Source organism: Helicoverpa armigera, chromosome 3 (assembly GCF_030705265.1).
Source record: "Helicoverpa armigera isolate CAAS_96S chromosome 3, ASM3070526v1, whole genome shotgun sequence".
Classification (NCBI taxonomy): domain Eukaryota; kingdom Metazoa; phylum Arthropoda; class Insecta; order Lepidoptera; family Noctuidae; genus Helicoverpa; species Helicoverpa armigera.
Window position 1 is genome coordinate 5,662,026 of NC_087122.1, and position 23,865 is coordinate 5,685,890.

Below are 23,865 nucleotides of genomic sequence, written 5' to 3' on the forward strand. Positions count from 1 at the left end.
TCAGTAAAGGATTACAAATTAAAAACAAACATTTAAAAAACGTTTTATTGAAAAAATTAGTACCTGGGACAAAAGTAGACATTTTCTAACATCTGGTGGTGTGAACATACTTTCCTCTTAACTTCTTAATAAAATTAACTTAAGAGTAGGTAGTTCAACCTCATAGAAAAATAAATGATCTATTCATTATAATTAAATAAATAATCATGTAGTTTTCGATTAACAAGAAATTCAGTAATACAAGGCCTTAATTTTTCAAATAATTATACTTCAATAACTTTTTAAATATAGTTAATCTACTGTTAATTTGTTCTGTTTGTCTTTTGAACAAATATCACATGTTAATTTATGGAAGAAAAACAATAGGTATGCATATGAATCAGCTACTATTCTATTTACCTACCTAATTTTAGATAAGTCTATGACACTGTTAAATTATAAATGTTAAACAATCCTCAGATCCCCATGAATCAACTATAATATATTTGTTTAAAATATCTATAAATGTTTATGTTAATAAGTAATACTTCAATGTTAGAGTTAATCATAAAAATGTATAGACATCAACAAAACAATCTACCCACTAAGTTTTAATTATTGCACAAAGGCATTTCTTACAAAATAAGTATGATTTACGTAAATTACACGAAAGTTAATATGATTTGCACTAAAAAATACTTGATATATGCATGTTAATGCCACTATAAATAAATGAAAAACGTTTTAACACTAACAAATAAATAATGATCAACCTCATTCAATTAGATTTGGATGGATTCCTTAGGTAGGTACTTGTGTTTCAAGTCACTTTTATTAAGGCTTGGAAATTGTTTGAGCTATCTATGAAGACATTCAATGCCTTAGTCATTCTTATTATTATACCACACTTATGAATCATACACACCTAATGTGTCACAATTGCATGACACCTGTAAGATAGATAAGCCTTTTTAAAGAAGCAATAAGCATTCACATTCAATGGAATGAAACATTTTGGACATTAATTAAGTAATATAAGGAATACCAATCTAAAAAAAACCTCTTGCCAATCACACACTCATTATTATCACAAGTATGATGATGCTGTATCCGTGTTTGTTTACCTATGTGACTATTATAAAACGGACTGTGCATATAAATAAGTTTGGCACAAACTTTAGAATTGTCCATTTTCTGTTAAAAAGTAAGAAGTAAAATTGCTTTATAAAATTTTATGGCAGTGTGTAATTGTTGCACATTCTTTGATATATTACTCAATTAAAATTTCAGACTAACTATTAAACATCAATTATACTTGAGTCTGACCTTCTATAACAATACTGGCAGCAAGTATGTAACATACAGTATTTATGATTCATCATATCATTGTGATTTTAATCTTACTTCAGAGATTTGGGAAATGCAGATAAGATAAGTCATGCAAAACATGAATATGAGTAACCAAAATACAAACACAAAATTTATTTCTATCACAGACTTATTCAAATACATAAGGCACTAGTTTGTATGTGATTAGATCTATAGAAGAGTGAAAGTTGATAAGCATTAGAACATTTCCTTATGATTCATACATACAACTCTCCACTAATTTAGATACAGGTGTCACTGGGTACCCAAGTGATAGCCTAATACCTATTTTCATTATTAGAAAAACCAAGATTCCAATTAGAATTCTCTTGTTCATTTTATACTAAATCATATTAATAAAGCAACCTAAATAATGAAAGAAAGTTTCTTCAAATTATATCAGTGTTACACAAACATTGAAGAGAATGAGGCATGCCACATTAATGTTATGCAATCATGCAATCAAATTGATAATAATGCATTGAATTTTTAGGCAATTGCATAAAATTATTTGTTTCTAATATGCATGCTGTTATTTCTGGTATAAGGATTTTGTAAAATTCTTGGTGTTGTTTCCATTACTCTGAGTAGCAGTTCATCAAGATAATTTTCCAGGTCTTTATTTTTCTTTTTCTCATATTCTACATCCTTTTGCAAATTATAGACCATGACCATCAAATCTTCTCGGGACTTCCCATCAAAGTCTTTAACAATTGATTTAGGGATGTTATTGAATGCTGGATTTATGGAATCTTCCTCAGCAATATTTTCTTCTCCAACAATGATGCGTTCTTCTAACAATTTCTTTTGTTTATTGTTATTGCCAAACTTCTTGAAGAACTTAGGACTTGGTCTTTCTTTTAGTGAACTTGGACTGTCCAGTTTCTTGTTTCTCTCTAGACTTGAAGACTTTTCTCTATCAATAGCTAGTTGACTGTTGGATTTCCGCTTAGAGTAAAGTTTTTGTGACCACTCATCATTTTTGTCAATAACCTGTTCAGGTAGCTGCGGGGGAGTGAAAGTATCAAGGCTCAAGCGCACAGGTTTCTGTGGTACTGGTTTTTCTGGCACTGCCAAGTTGCTACTTGTAGATCGTCTCAAGAATTCACCACCTCCTAGGTTTTCCAATGATGCATTAACAGGTGAGGGTGTGTATTTATGTCCACGAGGTAATGTTTGAACATTTAGTGAGCTGCCAGAGCTCTTATGAGATAGGTCATCAAAAGCAAACTCGTCATCATCTTCACTAATGACCCCAGGATCAGCTTCTCCCGACAAGCGTTTGGGTGTGGAGTGATCAGGAGTTGAAAGTGTAGAACTCTTGAGGTTTCCAATACTACCACCCAAAGATGATGAATCACTCTTCTTATCCTTTTTACTCAAGTTCATTTTGGAGCCAAGATTTTTAGCAAATTTCTTAATACTCTTGCGTTTTTCGATACTGCCAATGCTCATAAGACTTCCACCTACATTCTGAGCGATGCTAGACAAAGAGGATCTGTGTTTATCTTTCTTACTCAAATCAGTCAAACTTCCTTCTTTAACAGTGAAAGCTATTTTGACTTCTAACTCTCCTCTCGGTTTATCGTTTTCTTTACCAGATTTTCCCTGCAGGGTATACCAACGGCTTCTTGGCCGCTCGTAAACATCGAGGTCTTTTAACGGAATCGATACTTGACCTAGTAAATGGTCCTTTAGCAGATCTTCATCGTAAATCTTAAGAACAATTTCAGCAGTATTACCCTGTGAAGGTATTCGTAACTCGCATTCTTCTATCCATTCGACATTCTGAGTCGCTTTGTGTTTGACGGAAGTTTGGAATTTATCTTTACCGAGAGCGATCGTAACAAAACAGTTATTCGCACCGTTTTTACCTTTGATCAACAGTCCACGAGCCCTTTGAATAGTAACTTGAACATGAGTTGGGTCCCACATCTTGATAGGCTGAATTAGATCACTACACTACTATTGTTAGGTTTTTAAACTATAAAAATATCATCGAAAACAACGTAACGATGAGCTGTCGACCGTCACTTTAGCTCATTTACTTTTTTACGCTACGTTCCGTTTGTCGCTATTCAACCTTTGCGGTTCTGTAGTTTGGTTTGTACATACTTTTATTTTAAGCTCTAATTAGGTTGTAATATAATTTAATTAAAGATTTATAATATCTACCTAAATCCAAATGATATCATAATTCAAGTTTTTCATGCACATGTTTCTAAATTAAAATATTGATTATAATTTTATTAAACAAGATAACGTTCCGAACTCTTTCCATTTTATAGTTACCGTAGTATTAATTGTCACTGTAGATGTCGCTGCGGTAGTAAAATGCATCGCAATGCAAGAGTGCAAATTAATATCTGAAAGCTCAGATGCAAAATGCAAGTGTACAAATATATAAAAGTAATCGTGTTCTTTTACTTAACATAATATGATCGATGTTTATAAAAGGGGAATACCTATGATAAATCGGATAATACGATTGAAATTAACCAATATTAGGCGTTGGGCACATAACTTGATCTTCTCGGCAGTAGGTACCTACCTACTTAACTATAAAGTTTTTTTTACGGTCATTATTATCATCAACCACTCATTCAATAGGTAGAAAAGATAGGACCTAAATCGGATGTTGAAAAATAGCATCACTAATTTTTGTAGGTAGGTAAATAGATCTTAACGGTAGCGAAATAAATAGGAAGCGGTCTCAAGGTTTCAGACAAGAAAGCAACTTCCTATTTTATGCTCATTCATTAAACATTAACAAGGCATTTAGTCTGTAAGAGCGACTATGAAAGATACGGATGTAAGGAAGCACTTGGTAAGTATGTACCTAGGTTTTTGTTAACTAGAGAAGGAGATTTTCAATATGAATAGGATCCCATGTTTTTAACAGGGTTTTTTACCGATTACTCAGAGGCAAAAGCCTATAAAACTAGCCAAGCTACATATTGACTTCTAGTTCTTAGTGGCCCGGTGTCAAAGTCGTACCTATTAACCTATTATATTTTGTAGGTAACTAGGTTTCATGTCTAATAATTTCACTTCTCTCAAATAAAGTTTCCAGAACGCACCACAAATAAAGGTGACCCTTGACCAAAACACCTACAGGCTATAAAGTCTAACTGGCATTTAAATCAAGTCTTAAATTCTGAACTGGCAGAGTTTCATTCTACCCACAGTGTTCACGTGCCTACCTACTTAAATATGAGAAAACAATTTGCTGGTAAAAAGTTATAGGTCCATTTCATTGTTCCTGGAAATCAATTTATTAGGTACTTAACTCGTAAAGTTTGTTTCAACTTGCGGTTTGTAGCAAAAACGGGTTTAAATTAATAATTCTGGAGTTTGTTAATGTTTCTAATAGTTGATTAAGCAGCCTTCGGGGTTTGCGACCAATTCAATTTTCGTTGTATTTTCAAGCAAACAACAGTAACGGCAACTTACATGTTCAAACTTTTTCTAAGAGTTCTAATTAATTAAAGTTAGTATACATAACATACACACATGCTGTAAACTAAAATTCATGTAATTTACTCACTCAACTATACCTACTTACTAAGTACTTTCCTACTAAATTCCAGTTTTTTTTTTTTATTTGACAGATATGAGACAGGACATCAAGTTGGCTTCTGCAATGTGCATTAACTGAACTAATTAAATTAAACTTGTACAAGAGACGTGACCTTTACGCATCATTACGTTTGTAGCAGATCTCAGCATTCAATATTCATCTTGAGAGCGAAACTAATATTAAGATAATTGCTTCAAAGTGGCGTCTAATTGCTTGTTATTTCCTAGACAAGTTAAATGCGATATTGATTTTTCATTTTGAAGAATTGAGCCTATATTTTAATTTACTTTAACTTATACAATAGATAAAAATGGGGGGAAACCCCCTTTAAGGATATAGGTAATGTAGTATGGAGGAAATAATGTAGGTTTATTTCCAATCTACATGATGGTTGCTAGTGTCTACAAAACATGTTTTGCAAATTGCATACTTAGGAAGCAATAAGCAAAAATGTAGGTCTACTTTAACCCGAAGAAATGACTGGATTCCTTGCAAATTAATTTTAACTCAGTCCAACCCTCTGTTTGCGTCTCCCAAGTCCGAAATAGTGGAGATCATTTGTAACAAGCCAAGGGTCAGGGTTAATTTTCTACATAGCGATGTCGACAATATAAAGTGGGCTATTATCGTCCCGTAGGGTAATTGAATCATCAGTCAGATGCCATGTCGTGGTGTTTGAGTGTAACAGACCCATCGCCACATTTCTCGGAACGATTAAGTTATTGTCTTTAATTGTTAGTGACGAATTTTACATTAGTTAAGATTTTAAATTAATTTACAAAGCACTCTCTTACCTACATAATTACGTAAATTACACTCATTAATTTACTAAGCAGATTTTTAAATTCCAGGAAATGTGGTTAAGGTCTTAGGTAGTTCTATTTTTAGGACCGCAGAGATTTTAAACTTATAACCAAACCGTATTTACCCAATGTTTTAAGAATATAACGTTGAGTCATAACATTAGGGTGTGGTCTTGTGAGCAATTATGTTCATGCACTCATCACCTACTATGGCTATTACTAGTTAAGAGGACGAATTGGAATTTTTGGCGCCAAGGATGTCAATTTTTCTCAGTAAATACAAAACGGATCAAAATACAACTTGGTTACCTGAAAATTCATGATATAAGCCTTATTTTGTTAGTTGTAGAAACATGATTAGGTAACTTTTATAACAGAGAAAAATATATCAAACATACCTCTTTTTAAAAAGAGATTCACATATTATGGGCAAACGGGACCGATTTAAGCCTCTTAACTTTTTTAGTAGTTGAGTATATACATATTCTTTAAAATGGTAGTAGGAATTTTTATTAAATTATCATTTCTAAATATTAAAATTACAAAACCATTTTGTCGCTTACGACTTTTAGTTATAAGCTAGCGCGCGTATTGTTATCCTCGCCCCGCTCAGACGCTCCGACCCCTTTTGGCGCCTTAGATGCGCGTGCCGGTTATGGAATTATTGTTGACCACTTCCTCGCCTTGAGCTGAGGTGAGCGTTGCGTTTCACCAATTACCTACATCAATGCCCATGATGTTAAGAACCAACAACAACATTGGTAGTTCTGATGTTACCTTTATATCTAAGATCTACGTTTAATGTTTGCTATAATGGTCTACATAAATACTCATCAGGTAGTCGTTACATAAACATAGGTTAACGTTAGGAAAAGGAAAAGTACTTATATTTTGCTCTTGTTATTTTTCTCTTCATAAGAAAAGTTGTTATGTAAACAGACTAAAATTGTTGTGGAATAACAGTCGTGTTTCACAAATTCACTTGTGTAAAGAAAACCTCCTTACATAATTTGTTAGTCATTTGACGCAACCTTAAGTTTTCGGGTTGCGTAGTATTTTTTATAAATAGAGGAAATCCTAGAAAAACCACAAAGTTCCAATGGTATCGTTCTGCAAGCAAACATCACAGTTTTGTGGGGTCACGGACTCAGCGCCTGAATATTTTAACACCGCGCTGAGATTTAACTCGGCCGGTGTAATACAGGAACAGTGCTGTTGGCGCGATATGTTTCTCTAAACAAAAACATTAAACTTTGCAGTATGGTTGGCTAACGTGAAACATGGTTTTGTATGTAGATTGTGTTTAGGGTTGCCAACATTTCATCAGCGAAATATAGTACATTCCAAAATAAGGTGTAAAAAAATATAGTACATTTAAAAAAAATATAGTATTTTATGGGTAAAACAAAAAAGAGACATATATATTTGTTAATTATTTATTTTTATAAAAACTATATTTTTTTGCACTTCTTGCACTGTGTAACAGTTTTTTGTTTAAAATAAAAGTGTCATATGCTTTGTCACACTCAATTTTTAAACGTAAATCAAAAGCTCATTTTTTATTAATGATAGGTATACTACTTCTGTTTCTGTTCTTTCTTCTCGCCACTTCGAATTCATAACCGAAAATATCCTTTCTGTGAATGCCGAAGTGGCGGGAATAGAGAGCAGGAATGATATTACTTTAAATAAATTTGGATTTTACATAACCAATTGCTATCACCAAAATCAAACCATTTATTAAGATAGTCTAAACATTCATCAATAAATAACAAAAAATTCTTTTGAATTGCATAACTTTCTGTAGGGAATTTTGCTTCTAATGATTGTAACATTTTTTTGGTTTCGTAACCAAAAAAAATATCTTTTTTACGTTGTTCTAGCGCCGATTTTAAAATTGACATAATATGATACACATCTATGACTGTGATGTTATTGCCTTCAAGTTGTTTAACAGCTTTATGAAAGTTATGTAAAAAATGACTCGCGAAATGCAAAAAGATTAGAACTTTACTGTTTCCATTACTTTTGTTCATCATCAAAATATTTTGAATATGTGTAGGACATTCTTCACCTAAACTAAAAAAATAATCACTCAAAGCCTTCCAATTCAAAAGTATGTTCTCCACGCAAGGAAGCAATGAAAGCCACCTAGTACCAACATGTCGTTTCAGCTCATGCCATTCACCTTCAACATGGATTTGGTTGTTAGTTTTTTCGGTGTTGAAAATATAGTATTTTTACGTACTATATATTTTTTCAACAGTATATAGTACGCAGACCCGAAATATAGTACAATACTATATATTATAGTACGGTTGGCAACCCTAATTGTGTTTGATATTTGTATTGTAAGCATGGGATAAGCTGATCAAAAAATCTACAAATTCATACGAAACAAGCAAAAAGTTCATAATAAATGTTTGCATTTAATAAAAAGGATGGCAGCTGTATTTTTTTATTTTTTATTATTTTCAGTTGGCGATACGTTATGGAAATTGATAGAGTAGAGTGGATATGGTACGTCGGTTTAAATCGAAAGAAAAATATTTTTCAGTAAAACTTAGGTATGTAACGATTGGTCTGTCAAAGGTCAGAACTGATTACGTCTCTTGAAATAAAAAAAAATGCCACAGTACAAAGAAAATTATATACCTGCCTAATACTTTACACACAAAAAAACATTATTTATCTAAACGCCTACAATTTACAAAACAGAACAAAAAAATACCAAGCTCACCAAAACCATGAGCGTTGTAACAAATTCACGCGTATTACTCAAGAGAATAATCATTGTAGTAATATCTCGTCTCACGTAGCGTTAACTACATACAATGAAGAATACAACAACTGTAGATACGTGAGAGTAAAATTATGATGGCCACGTACCTGCGGCTACAGCCCTACGTTCCAGGAATGTTATTGCCGTTTAAATATCTAAACACCTTACTGCTTACCTAAGTTTTTCGCCAAGGCTGGAAGACAGTGAGCAATCAACTGAAAATATGATGCTTCATAAGTCGGACAGACGGTAAAATATTTATAACTGTCGTAAACCGACAGATTATTAGATATTAGTTGTAATATTTTATGTAGCGCCATAGTTTTTAATTGCTGTTTTATGGTTACTAGCTACAGGACTGGAGGTTATTAGGTAAGAATAAAATTATGATGACCAACGCTTTGTTATAGGTACCTACTTGTAACGGGTCGGATTTTCAATATGAATGTTTTCGGTTGGCTTGTCACCTATCTTAAGTATACCTGCGTAACTTAGTTACTTCATGATAAAATAAAGCTTTTGTTTATTTTGTTCCTTTTCAAGTAGGTCCTGCGTAAATACGTAAGACCTAAAGCCGACATCCTATAAAGTATTCACTGCCTGAAATAACTATGTAAATATTACAATAGGTACGCACCCATTAGGTACGCAATATGTCTATCAATTACAGAAACGATGGTAACATGGTCGCATAAAAACGTACAAGGGTGGGTTCCATTATTCTCATTTTCACTGTAATATTTGGTATTCTGTCAAAAGATACAGATTGTCTTTTTTGTGACATGAAAAATATTCTGGCTGTGGTTATTTTTTTTTATATCTGTAAAAGGGACGCAGTCTATTTTCCTTGGATCATTTGTCGGGAATACGTTCTCCATTTTTACTGGACTGTACAGTGTACAGTCGTTGTAGCGAAATGGCAACGTCAAAGAAATACCTGTTTCATTCAGTTTTCATTATGGTATGCGAAGCAGGGCTAGATTATAAAACGGCTGATGATTGGGTCCTATAAATTCATTAAAAAAAAACCTGTTTACCTGTTACCAACGCATTTTTATTATATTGACTAAGTAAGCTATGGTGATCGTTTTTGAAGTCATGCAGATTAGTTATTAGTCATAGCGGACCCACCTATGACGACTGAAGAATTTTCGTATATCATGTCATGTGACATCATGATTGATATGTGTAATGAGGGGTAAAATGTGCAACTTCACCATAATTTGTTCGTCAAAGTACCTGCCAAGATACTGCGGTTTACATGGCATGTCTTGGTCACCAAGAACATGAACACCAAGACTTGGTGTTCATGTAACACGTACATCTGTACGCCAAAAGTCAGTAAGTACCTATTCCAAACACCAGGCTGTAAGATGCATTCGTGCTTGAAATTCCATGGTTGGCTGAAAGCCATCTGCGCCCGCCATTGTCCGCTGAACCAGTAAACGTTGCTGGCTGGAAGGTCCATTTGAAAAAAGAAGCCGCAAAATAAAACTGATTTGTGCCTACATTTTAGGTCTATTGTGGCCTCTTCCTTATTGGTTCTTCGCAGGTAAATGTAGCGCTACGAGAGTGAAGTCTTCAGTTCTATCGATGTTCATTCAGAATAGGATCCTCAAGGAGTGTAGGTATGTATGCCCTATTTCCTAATATAATTGAAGACAGGACTTGAAAAATTAGTCGATCAAGACATGGCCTTCACCTTCCACAACTTGTATTGAATGAAAACAAAACAATTTGATGAGCATTCAAGTGTTCAATTCAAAACTTAGCAAATACAATAAAATCGCCAACTCTATTCGAAGTTGGTAAATTAATTCGTAAATGTTCAGGATCTCTTCTAATTTAGGGCAATTACATTATTTCTGAGCAAAATATGAAACGTCGATGGTGAATTTAATTTAACTTGAGCGTTTAACATTTTCCGAGGCATGAGGTTTAATTAAACGAACCAAAAGTTTATTACGACGAGGTGAGAGTTTAAAATTTAAAAGAAGTGTTATGGTTAGGAATAAGTAGTAGTTTTAACTTCAAAGCTAATTTAGCTAATTTTATTTATTTTAACATAAAAAATATCTACTGAATAGGTATCAACTAATCGCTCGACAATGACAATCTTTAAAAATATCATATATTGCTCACTTTTTTTATCATTAAAGACAAAAAAGTATAAAACCAACTTATTACGACAGGTTTTCGCTACAGGTATCAATAATTCCGAGGTGAATTCCCACCAAAACCCTACCAACTTAAAAATTACATGGACTCTATTCTGCGAAATATTCTAACACCCAAATAAATTAATTTCGACCAAGAATGTATCCAATCGGCTTCATTGTGGCAACACCGCAATTAGAAGCATTGTGTGCAGAGGACGATATATTATAAGCGAGTAAAGGCTTACAGTCTGGAGATTGGAGGAGACGGCGAAGGCGGCAACCGAAGTACTTTGATTGATGAGTTCCTTGCTTATCAGAATAATAATTACACTAGCTTGCTACTGCCTAATCTCAAAATCTTATTCTTACTCATTTGCGGCCTTTCAAATGGTGTCGGATTGATTGATTGGGTCCCGTATCGATTATTTGTATTTATGGACTTCCCGTTGTCGATAATTTCATTCTTATATTTTGCTGCGGAAATTGACGAGTCTTTGATTATTTATGAATGTTTCAAACTTAACTGAAACTTCGATTAGATGACTTCTTTTAGATATTTGACAGTACAAAACGTAATAAGCCTCATTTTATTTGCTAAATACTATGTACGAGGAGTATGTCTTCATGGTTTCTATTAACTTTGGCCACCGAAATAGGAAGATAGTTACCTAATCTAACCATAGTTACGTTGATGTAGTTTGCTGGCTGGGCAAGCAAATGGCGGGTTACAAGGGTACTCGACTGCCAAAAAGTGCAGAAGTAATATAGGGTAAGTTTTTGGTTACAGACCGCTAATCTTTTAATACCAATTTGCAAAATCAAGTGGAGAGTGGTAATGTATTTACAGCTAAGATTACAAATCTTCTCTCCAATATACCTGATATCTGTAGCTTTATCGAACTAACCAAGACCTAAGTTTCAAAGATTTATCAATAACATTTCTGGGAACATACTTTGTTCACAAGTTGTTTCTGATAATAAACAACAAGTTTAATTTATCAGCACCCTAGCAAGTTCGGGTGAAATTCATTAGCTTATCGTGGTATCGATGCGGCGGTGAACTAAAGGCTAATGTCAATATTTTACTACGCCTCTGACTAGGGCTGTCACATCACAGGGTTTAGTTGAACTTTCGGCCTTAAAGCAGTGTATTTCCTAGACTAGCAGCAATTCTCCTGCTTAAAATCCTATACTCCAAGCTTAAACTGGTACCTATGTTTGTTTAAGACTGCAATTTCGACTATAAAGAGCTATTGTTGGCAAGCCTACGTCTTTCTTTGCAATTGTTATTTTTGGATGCATTCGTGGTTGCTGCTACACACATACCTATGTATAAGACTAACATCTGTCTGGCCGGTCATTAGTGGCATCCTTAACGATACTTTAGTAACTTTGGCAGTAAACAATTCTGCTTCCATTTAAGACCTCTTTATCATCGTGAAGGTAGCACGAGGTTAGATAATAATTATCAAGAAACATCTAGGACTAACTTTGTATCTAGTAGTTTCTAATAAGTACCTATACCTAGTGTTAACATTAGCAAATTGCCATGGGGTAAATACAGCCAAGTCTTTGTGGCCGGAGAAAGAGATATTTATCTATTGCATCCCTAGTAATATAACTTGATAACATATTATTTGCAGTAGACGTAGATACGTTAGTGAAATATTTATTACCTATTTTTTACCTATTGCATCCTTAGTAATATAACTTAATACCTAACATATTTGCAGTAGACAGATACGTTATTGAAATATTTATTCAAAATCTCTTTTTATATATCAGGATGAACCGGGACAATTTGGTATACTTTTCTGTGGTGAGATGAAATACCGAACGGGATAAGTATTATAATTGCTGGCTCAATCCGGATTACGCGGGAGCTGGCGTAATGCCGGCTCTTTGTGGATGAAATTCGTCTTTGTGATGCGGCCTTCGCAAACTTAACATTGACAATTTTCGTTTCATCTTCACGACTTGGGTTTAGACGCATCAATATGCATCAAATGATGTTGTGAATAAAATATAACAGATAAATCATAATTTAGAATATTTCGATTTCAAGAACAAAAAATGTTTCGGTCAAATATTTATGTCACGCATTTATATCATGTCTATTTCGGTTAAAATCGTGTTGTAAAAGATGCAGAGATTTCAAAGAAAAAAATAAAGAACGACTAAGATAGAGCTTTTTTATGATGTTTCAACTATAAAACTTTAAGTGTTGAATAATCATTATATTTGAAAGCTCTATGAAACTGGGTCGTAAAGAAAAGTGGTCGTTTCACAGCTGTATGCATACATACACAACACGATCTTTCTTTAAAAGAAACTAAAATAAAAACAATGCTTGATTTCTATGTTTATTAAGTAAAACAAAAGTATCTGTTCATACAATGTTGGAAGACAAAAAGGTGAACACTTCTTATTGTTCATACCAGTAGATGTTTGTCTTAAAAACAATATTTTTATAGTATTTTTTACCTCAACGTTTGATGTTGTAACGCCTTTTGTGGTTAGTCACTTGACGCTGAAAAACTCAGTCACCATATTTTTTTTCTTACATTTTTATTCGTCACCCAAAATTCGTTTGTCTTCATAAAAGAAGGGACGGTATTAAGTGTACTTTCCGTCTTGCTTTACTGAACATACTCTTAAATGATTTGTTAGGGTTGTTCGCTTGACCCAACTGGTCCAGAGGTCACCGCACCGATATCCGACTACCGATCGTATAGGTATTTATTGTTAAAAACTAAAGCTTTTCATTGCTTTATAAATTTGATTTTAAGTAGCTATTCTTATACATATGTTAACATAAGTACTAAATACAATTTCCAAGAAAAGAAATCAAAAATTTCATGACATGAAACATTAGAAGTACTCTTAAAGCTATCAGTTATACCTACCCCAAGGGATCAGACGCTTTATAAACGGCAAAACAAAATAGTACTAGATGTTCTTGTCATCTCTTGTACGTGAGGTGAATTCAGTTTCAAAAGTTAACTCTATGACAGACATCAGTTTCTGTTAAGCGTACCCTAATATTAAAAAGTTTTTTTTGGGACTGAGTATAGCAGTAAGAAGCTATGTAAGTAGATGAAGTTTTTGATGCATACTATTCTGATGACGTCATTCTATCGTTCGGGCGCAGTGATCTCGTCTTGATTGTGTGCAGTCCCACAAACGTTACAACGTAACTTGAATTCCTAGAAAAAAGGATTTAAAAAATTAAAATCTAGAAAAGCTAGGTGCACGGTTTCAAAACGTTGATTTCATAGAGAGGAATCGATAAGAAACTCTCCATGATTAAATGAATAAAATAATACATTTTCCTTAATTAATTCCTCTTTCTGATTGTGTTGCGCACTAAAGTTGAAAATTCTAAATAAATAAATTCCTGGGAAGCTCTAAAATAAAGTGCAATAGTTTCACAATTTCTCAGAGAAATATACTGAGAAATAGGTAACGATTCTCTGTAGGAAATAAACAACGAAGAAATTCTAGGTGCTGAGCAAGAGCTTAGCTATTTATACAATTTTATCATGGAAGCTATCGGCATCCTACGCAAGATCTATCAAGTATCAAAACAATTACGATAAAGTCTTGGATGTTGATCTTTAAAGGTTGAAACTAATAAGATGTAGGAGTGAAAACAATATTATTCGACTTAAATACCTTGGGGTATCGGCTCATGCTATGTACTTATGGAATTGGTTTATCGGCCAAAATATATTTTTCGAAAGTTGATTGAAAGCTACTTGGAAACCATGCTCATATTAATAAAACTGCTTACCAAGTTGAAGAACTGGCGGAGTCGATTCATTGCAATTTGACGAGTATTCGGATCATTAGTCGTGGTGCTCATGAACTTAGCTGCTATGTCCGCGAATTCTTCCAGCTCGACAAGCGTGGAGGGGCCTCTGTGTGCGTACAGGCTTCGGTTGCTCTGGAACCTCGCCCACATCTCCCCCTCCGGCACAGGGATGTACGACTCATTTTCTGGCAACTTCACCATCTTTCACTTCTTGACACGCTTAATAGCACGCAGCAAATGAAATGCAATAATGCCTACCTGGAACTTGCACTAGTGGGGATGGGACAAATGCATTCGTCCTATTGTCTATTATTTTTAACAATAAATGACCTGACTGGTTGCCCATTGTTACCTATCCCATTGATTAGCACGTGGTGTTTTCATATTTCTGAAAACAATAACCACATTCGGCACTAGCCGGTCGTGTTATTGACTCAGATATAATTTGTTGTGATTAGAGTAAACATGTTGTGGAAATGCTCTTCATTAATTAGTTAATTAATTCATGCAAATTACCAAATTAGCTAATGACTTGCACTTAAGTGTTAATTAGTTGGTCTTAGATCTTATTTAAAAGAAGGGTTCGGAAAGTTTAGTTATCATTATTTGAAAAGTGAGCATGGTGAAACTAACGGAACCGAATGAGCAGCCTGCGAGAGCGGTTGGGGAGCGCGGCAGTTCACGTGGCCCTCGGAGTCATCACAACTGGGGCGCCAGGCACAGTCGACGAGGAGAAGCTCGCCACTCAGAACCAAAAGGACTTTTAGAGTTAGAAGCTTTGGCCAACAGAACTGTTGAACTGATGGAGAAACATGCCCCGAAATCCGAACACAATTATGAACGAGCTATGGATCTACTACGACTTCAATATAATCTCGTAAATATACTTTAATACTATTGACTCTCAACTACAGTTATTACAAAGTTTAGATCCATCGAGATTCGTTAGCAAACATTTGCATTTTACTTCGAGATTAAAATATTCTGTGTTCGAGTCGGGCCCGAACAAATATTTTTTGTTTGAGCTATCGACAGAAACGTTTTATAGTTTTTTTGCGCTCGACTTGTTGGCAAGGGACCAATTGATCACAGACCCAAAACATACCGATGCAATACGTTTAATATTTTTATTTGACCCTTTTAACGGCTTGTCAAAAGAAGTATGAATATTTGAAGAAGCGCCTTTTAACTAAAAGACTAGTTGCTATTTTCGATGCTAATGTTATTTTTTATTACTTTTCAGAATTTCATAGTCCTATGTGAGAAGTGCCACGGGTCACATGGATACGATGAAATAATTGCTCCTGAACGGTGATTGATTAGAGCCTAGATTACGCTGTATTGTGGTGCGCTATGCCAATATGCGAAATGCTTTAAAATATCCATCATCAGCCTATCGCAGTCCACTGCTGGACATGATATTAAAATGTTACGGAATCAGAATTTAACTGTATTAGAAAATATTTTTGTATGTTGAAGAAATAAGCTAGTGAGATGTAGAATTGATCTTTGTAAGATATAAAAATGTAATATGTAGACAATATAGTGTTGTTAAATAATGCAATAAATAAACTAGTTTTACCATTACTATATAAGGCATAAGATTCTGTGTGATAAATAACATTAAGGTCCAATAAATATTTTAAGTTTAAAATAGAATGTAGTTTCAATATATTTTTCACCTAGAAACAATTTAATATTTTCAATAACAAACCTATGGTATAAAATATTATTTGGCAATATTAAAGGGTTATTGTACATTCGTCACAAAGTAAATTTGCCATATTCTGAAAAATCCATACATTGAAAGTAAATTCGTCACATGTATAAAAAATATGTGTAAACTCGTTATAGTTTCATAAGGGTTGTTGTTTTGTCACAAATCCTCAATTTTCATTTTTTATTGCTTCAGTAGCGATAGCAAGCAAGATTTTAGGGCTCGATATATAAATTAATAAATATAATAAGTTTGAGTTTGAGTTCGAAATTAAATATACTCCTGAACTCGCTGTCGCATCGTGCTCGCTCGTTCTCTGCATACCTACATCCCTTTCTAACAGTATCTGTCAAACGCATCTATAGTACGATGACATATGATACAACATGACAGGTGCAACTGTCACTAACACAAAAAATGGTGACCCACTACAATAGTATTAGACGATTATATCAATAGACTTAGAAGTTTAGTCATGCTTTATTTTAGTAGGTATCAAAGTGATTTTTTTATTGTAAACAATTAATACATCCTGCATATTAAAATGTCTTTCTACAACATTTCCACCGTGAAACTAAGATTGGCACTGTATGGAGATGCACTAATCGTTCATGTAGTGCAACTATTAAAATTTCGGAGAATCATGACATCAGAATTTTTCATGAATTGGCCCACACGTGTCAACCAAATATAGTAAAAACTGAAATTTTAAAGGCCAGAAATCTTTGCAAGTTTGTAGTGTTCATTTCTATGAATCTCGTTATATATTTTTTCTCCAGTTTTTGTAATAATGTTGTAGAAAGACATTTTAATATGCAGGATGTATTAATTGTTTACAATAAAAAAATCACTTTGATACCTACTAAAAAAGGAGGCTGAATATATCGATTGGAAATTAAAGAATTTCAAATTGGATATATCCTTAAAGATGAGAACACGTCGATCCATAGCCTATGATAAAGAATTGAAAACTATTTTGGACAATTACGATAAAATGTCTTTGACTGAAGTTCTTAAAAAACTTTCTGTTTTGCAGCATTTTAAAAACATACTTATAAGTCTTATTATTTTTGTATTGTTATAGACAAGTCAGCCATTCAGAACTGTGATTTTTACTTAGGTTAAAAAAAAAGTGATTATAACTGTGATGTAATTATTTTTCTTATTATTGTAATGTTGTTCGTAAATAAGCCACAAAAAAACTGTGATTTTTATGTTGTTTTTAGGTTAATGACAGACTTTAGCTGTTTTTCTTATTATTCGTAATGTTACGGGCATACCAGCCACTTGAGAACTATGATTTTTACGTAGATGTTAGGTTATTATATTTATCTATATTGTTGTTGGCAAGTCAGCAAGTCGAGAACTGTGATTCTTTATAAATGTTATGTTAAATTTAAAAAAAAGATGTTTATGGCTGTGTTTTAATGTCTTTCTATTGTTTATCTTATTATTGTTAAGGTTTAGGCAAATCGTTCACTCGAGAACTTCGTTCGATTCTTTTTATGTCAATGTAAGGTATATCAATAACCTTGACGTGATTCTGAAAAATATATAACATTTTATTCTACTTCTTGTTTATTTTTTTGCTATCGGTGCAAATAAAACCAATGTGACGAATTTACAATAAACAAAATTAATATATTGGAAATTTATTGTATAAATTAGAGTTGTGGCAAATTTACACATTCTTTATCGGGACGAATTTACTTTATGACGAATGTACAACAACCCATATTAAAAGCTGCTTTAGTTTCGTATTGTAGATAAATACATTAAAGTGATGACAGACTGCAATTTATTTGAACTAATAGCGAACTTTAACCAAATACCAGACTTTATTTACTTTTTCCCAAGAACCTGCTAACCGACCTCATATCTCCGTAAATAAAGCAGCTTTTAAAAGCCTTGTAAAATTAAAAAAATCTGTTCTGGTTAGCTTGCTTGACTGTGCACTTTATTATTCGCGTCCAACAGCACGTGCAGAGAAATAGGGGCTGTTCTCAGTTGACCACACTGTAACTTAAATAGAGTAAGTACCTCATTATTTACAATGCATTTTTTAGTACCGACTGCGACCAATTTCAGTCCAATAAAGAGTTACATTTGTTCTTTAATTTATTGTTTAATTTTGAGTTATAAAGTATAAGCAAAAACAGTGAGATTGAGACTAGACAGGCACCAACGCTCCCAGGCTATAGAAATTGGATACAACTTTCCCTTCAGATACACTCTCTAAATCCATACTCAATCATAATAACCTTCATTATTACTACCAAATATCATATTTCACTACACGAACAATGCTTTGTATCTATCTTCACGTGTCTGCCGTTTCATTTCAGGTTACTGACTGTAGTAGTAGATTGACTTGACGTGGAGTGCTATAACGTTGCGCAGTGTAAACTTTGTTAGCACAGCACACCCCACTACGTTAAATGTCAAATAAATTATATACGCGCGGAAAACACCCGGCCGCGAGGGAAACGCTTCAAAACAGATGTTAGGCTTCATATCCACACTTTGTTGGCTTCGATAATACGAGATTATGTACGTTAAAATAACTGGGTGCGCTTTGATTTTTACAGTATTTTGCTTAATAGGGTTTAGAGAACTCACTTAAATATAAATATTGTCCGTAAAATTGTTTGGTATAAAATAACATTAAGTAAGTCTAATTATATTACCTAAGTCTCAAACTTTTGATTTTAATGGTAAATGTACTTAGATCACAAAGTGTACAAAAATAGATACATTTAATTCGGTCTTAAGGAGAACTGTATGAATAGAAACTCGTCCTAAAATTAGAGAGATACGAAAGTAAACATGATGAATACGATTTCCATTTAGTAATCGACAAGAAGATAGGTCTATCTGTAGGATTTAAATAAAATAATTTATTCAGTACGTGACTTAGGAACGTAAATGGTTCGGATTCCATGTTTCAATAGGATCTTCGTGGATATGAATTGGTAATGACCTCCTTGGTGTGGCTGTGGTGTGGCTGTGGTGTTGCGGTGCGGGTCTCAATGTGCGGTCAGCGTAATACATTGAATAGCATCTCTATTACGTACGTAAGTATATTGCGTATGTCGGTATAAAGCTTTCAACTATTCCCTGCATGGCTTTACGCTTCGAGATCAAGATGGAATAGGATGAATAGTAAGACGTTCTACAATAGTAGAAAGCGATATTAGATTCACGATACAAGGTTATGTCTGCGGCGACATTGCAAGGAAGCCTTTTAGTAAACATAAAAGTGTACCTACCTAACTTTTGTAAATGAAATATTTTTAGAAGCTACAAGGAACGTCATACGTTTCACTATAATTATACTGTTTAGCAAGAAGTTATATTGTGCTTGTTAAGAATCATACTATACCTAGATATTTACTTACAAACCAAAGGATCTTTGGAAAATACGTGGTCCTACGGGGATACCCTCTTTAAGTCTCTAGACAAACAGCCAACATTTACCTGCATTTATTTTTAGTATTTTGAATACTTATCGAATTTGTCGTAATCATTTCATTGACTGTTTATAAACACGATCAGAGTAATTAGTGTGACGCGACTCTATTCAGTAATTCCTAGATTTATACAACAAGATAGGTTTAACAACTTATACTTACTATTTCAATACCCTTCGCTACAAAACGGAAATTCAAAAGCTAGTATTTGAGATTACCCTCAAATGGTTGGACATCTTGGTATCAAATGGCACTGATAGATTCTCATATTGAATTTTCAGTTATTGGTTTCAGCGAGTCGTGATCAGATTACATGACGCTTTAGATTTAAATAAGTTACTTTTTGCCAACATTTTTAACAAAACAGGTCTCTTTATCTCACTATACTTACCTCTTTTTAACCAAGTCTGCTGTTATTATTAATTAAAATTAAAATGGAGTACCTATTAGTGTACTTTTATATTATTTTCCTTGTTTTATACAAAGTAGAAGTTAATAACGGTTTCCTTTGCTAATTAGCAGTCAGTGTTGTTTGTGAGATGCAGCATTTAATTAATTTGCAACGTGTACGGTATAAAGATGGCTCAGTAAAGATTTGACGAGCTCACATCATGAACATGCTGTAGGAAAATAAGTTTGTACCTTATTCTTTTAGCTAAATAAGAAAATTCCGAAAACAGTCCAATCCTTGTAATTTTAATTTGAAAATGCTGAAAAATAATTCATCTATGTTTATGTATCGTTGAAACACGTGCTGGCATCCTTACGTGCGAATGTTAGTACTGTGGCTTGCACCTAATCTGTCAGTTTATGTAGCAAGATTGTTGAAGTGCATTAATATCTGACCAGTTGTTAGTCCAGCGGCCACTAGACTGGCTATCTTGTTTGACTTCTCCAACTTTGCACGATGATTAATGCTTCATGCTATGTTAGATAAAGTTAGTCTGCTCCTACAATAGACGTCCGACAATAGAATAGACGATAAAAACCTTAACAAGTTCCTGTGTATAGCGAACAGTTTCCGTACTTCAGTATTTATGAAGTACAACAAAAGCTTTATAATCGGAAGTTATGTTTGTGTGCGTATCTGAACATAAATATTCGTATTGTCAGATACCGGCGCCGATTAGTTAGCTTCGAACAAATATTTGAATAGGAACGACGACGGCTTTGCGGTTTATTCATGTTTAAAATTTATTAAAAGGAAAGTACGCACAGGGGTCGTCATTACGACGTCATTAACAACTCTCCACGTCTTTAGCAGGATTTCCTCGTGGCGCAGTTACGTAGATAAATAATTTAACTATATTCAAATAGCTACCTTATATTCTATTGTTCGAACTGCCACTAAACGTAAGTAAATAATTAAAGGACAATAACGCAGGGAAGGAATAGTTTCCTGGCTGGCAACAATGCTGGGTAATTGGAGTATCAGAAACACAGCTCTGATTACGATATTGATTTTCATTTGTATTGTGCATTGCTCGAAATGTTTCAAAGGGATTTATTCGATCGAACGTTGCTTTGTCGAATCACGGGAACTGCTCCTATTTCGTGGAAGTATGTTGAACATGGTTCTGTTGTTTGTCAATATTTGATTTAACATTTTCCATTCTGTTCCTAGCTAAATTATTTCGTGCAAGACCTTAATTCGTCAATATGCAAGTTAGACCATGTTAGAGTTTAACAAATAATATTTTTTACGGTCTTTTTATGTACTAAGTATTAGTGTCATTTCATGTCAAAGGTACCTAACTACTGCAATATGATTTTGTGGTTAAACTGCCAACGATAAAGTTTACCAACCAGCTGCGTTCAAATATTATGGGTTTAAAATTAATTATTTCTAGAATTTAATTAAATGCTTTAAGCGAGTACACAGTGCGGTGAACCAAAGCTATATTTATCCAATATTGAATTCAACCATAAACCAGGAAAATTTATGCACATCAAGAGAATATTTCGGAGTTTCTTTGATTAAATTAAGGTTGAAATCAACCGTGAAACGTAAGAAATGTACTGTGATATGTAAAATGTCGTGTCTCAGATATTTGGAAGGATGTTTCGAGATAGAACACTCCGGAATTGTACGCAGGAAATTAACTGTGCGCTTGGTGCTAATCTGAGGAAGCAATATACGGGCCAAGGTCCGATGTCTCCTTCTTTAATTACTGCAAATCCGACGCAACGCTTGATTAAACTATTTCCGAACAAATTAAGTGAGCCGACGGTGGGCCGCTTCACAAAATGGAACTCAATAAAGTCGTACTTGTATACGTGCTTCAGCAGGCGATAATCACGTTGAGAAGCCATTACTTTAGCCGTTTTATTAAAATCGTGTCGCTTCCATTGGCGTTTTAATGTTGTTTATGAAATGTGCAATATCGAAAGTGTAACTAGAACAGATGATGTATGATGAGGCAGCTTGCGAAGGCTAGATAGGCTTTTGTTTATCTATGAGTTTTAATATCACCCTTAGCTGAGTCAGAATTCTCAAAGTTATGGGATTCGAAGGTAAGGAGGATATTGACTGACAAATTGTAAAGCTGCTTAAAAACTGTTTTGAATCACAACTTTTAAGTCACTAATAAGGCAGCAGTTTAAAAAACCTGGTTGGTATATCATACAAAAACATCAAAATAACCATTTGTTGCAATGAGTAACACTAGATTAGGCTTTGCTTTCGATCAATTAATCCCTCAATCAATCACGGAGTTACGAGTCAAACGTCAAAAAAAGGTTACCGCACTTCGTTGTGACATAGAAAAAAAATAATTAAAGTTTTATTTCAGTTTTTATTTTGTTTCTAGCTGCAGTTATCAGGTCACCGTTATCATAAGTTAATTTAATTGCAATTCAGTTAGTAATATGACATTGTTATTTTAATTCTGGTAAATAAATAACATCCTATTATTTTAGGACCATGTGTTTTTGTAGTCGAGAGTATTATTGAATACCAATAGTGAGTCACGAGTGCAATATTAATAATCAAAGGGGAAAATAAACAATTACCATTATTGCTGATTATGAACTTTTATTGTGAAGTATATAAACTGAAAATTAAGCAAAAATACCCATATCGATTAATCCTAAGTATACATAATTGTTCAAGCTATAAATTGAAACGATTGCTTACTTCCTGAAAGGAAGTGAGTTAGCTATGGAATCACGAAAATGGCTTCCAACCAAGATTAAGTGCGATAGAGTGAGTTTTTTTACTAAATATGGACGTAAAATGGCTTTTTATCAATACTGGCAGTTGCTGTTGTAATAAAGAAACTATAGAGTATGTCTAAATCTACAGGTAAGTACTTTATAAAGAGCAAATAGGCATGTCAAATGAGCTTCATTGTTGCAATGTAATGTTTAGCCGAATGACGTGCCGTGTAATATTAACTTATTTATATTAACTTCTTTTCTATTTCTGTTTCTACCAATTATACAGTACCCATAAAATACAGTTTCTTCTGCTGATTTATTTTCACCAATATAAAAGATGCGAAAGTATTTTGGTAGTGGTTTTTCTCAGTCTACAGTGACTACAGTTGACATCAAGAGTTTAGGCAGATGTGGCTTGCCAAAAATGGGTCATGATTTCTTAGCAATACCTATTGTGAATTTGAGCTCAAAATTCTGAAGGTTATAAAGCAATAGAAGTACAGAGGCACTCAAAGCATACTATGATTGGTTCTAGTTCAGTTTTGGTTCACTGCAACCCCTCGTATAGTTCGTGACGCGAATCAAATGGAATATTCACCAACTAGTGTTTGAACGAGGTGGGTATTAGTAACCTACTTTACTGTTGTACTTGTGTAGGTATACTTGTGTGAGATGTGTGCTTTGTAATATTAGTCACGTCACTGTACATAACTGTAACAAGGTAGTAATAGATCCTTGTTCAAGCGTATACGATAGGGAGACCTTAAGAATGATAGTGGGGTAAAGAAAGTGTGAATTTCTTTAGTTAGCGTGGATTCATTACTGATAACTCTGATAAGTAACGTTCTATTACAGTCGTTACGGGTAGTCAGAAGCCAGTAAGTCTGACACCAGTCTAACCAAGGGTTGCCCAGGGAACTGGGTTGAGGAGGTCAGATAGGCAGTTGCTATTTGTAAAACACTGGTACTCAGTTGAATCCGGTTAGACTGGAAGTCGACCTCAATATTTAAGTTAGGATGATGAATAACGCTCT

At 33.9% G+C, this 23,865-nt stretch overlaps 2 protein-coding genes across 2 annotated transcripts in view; one reads left to right on the top strand and one right to left on the bottom strand.

The window, feature by feature from the left end:
* LOC110380488 (cullin-associated NEDD8-dissociated protein 1) overlaps nt 1-23,865 on the top strand; it is a 574,273-nt gene that overhangs the window by 50,468 nt on the left and 499,940 nt on the right. The gene's annotated exons all lie outside the window — the stretch shown is intronic.
* On the bottom strand, nt 32-3,406 carry LOC110380481 (rab11 family-interacting protein 2). Its single transcript, XM_021340487.3, has one exon. It carries the CDS (start codon nt 3,280-3,282, stop codon nt 1,855-1,857), a length of 1,428 nt encoding a protein of 475 aa, XP_021196162.1. The 5' UTR covers nt 3,283-3,406; the 3' UTR covers nt 32-1,854.

Excerpts from the sequence above, each read along its gene's own strand:
- LOC110380481 (XM_021340487.3), bottom strand. The coding sequence starts at position 3,282 with ATGTGGGACCCAACTCATGTTCAAGTTACTATTCAAAGGGCTCGTGGA.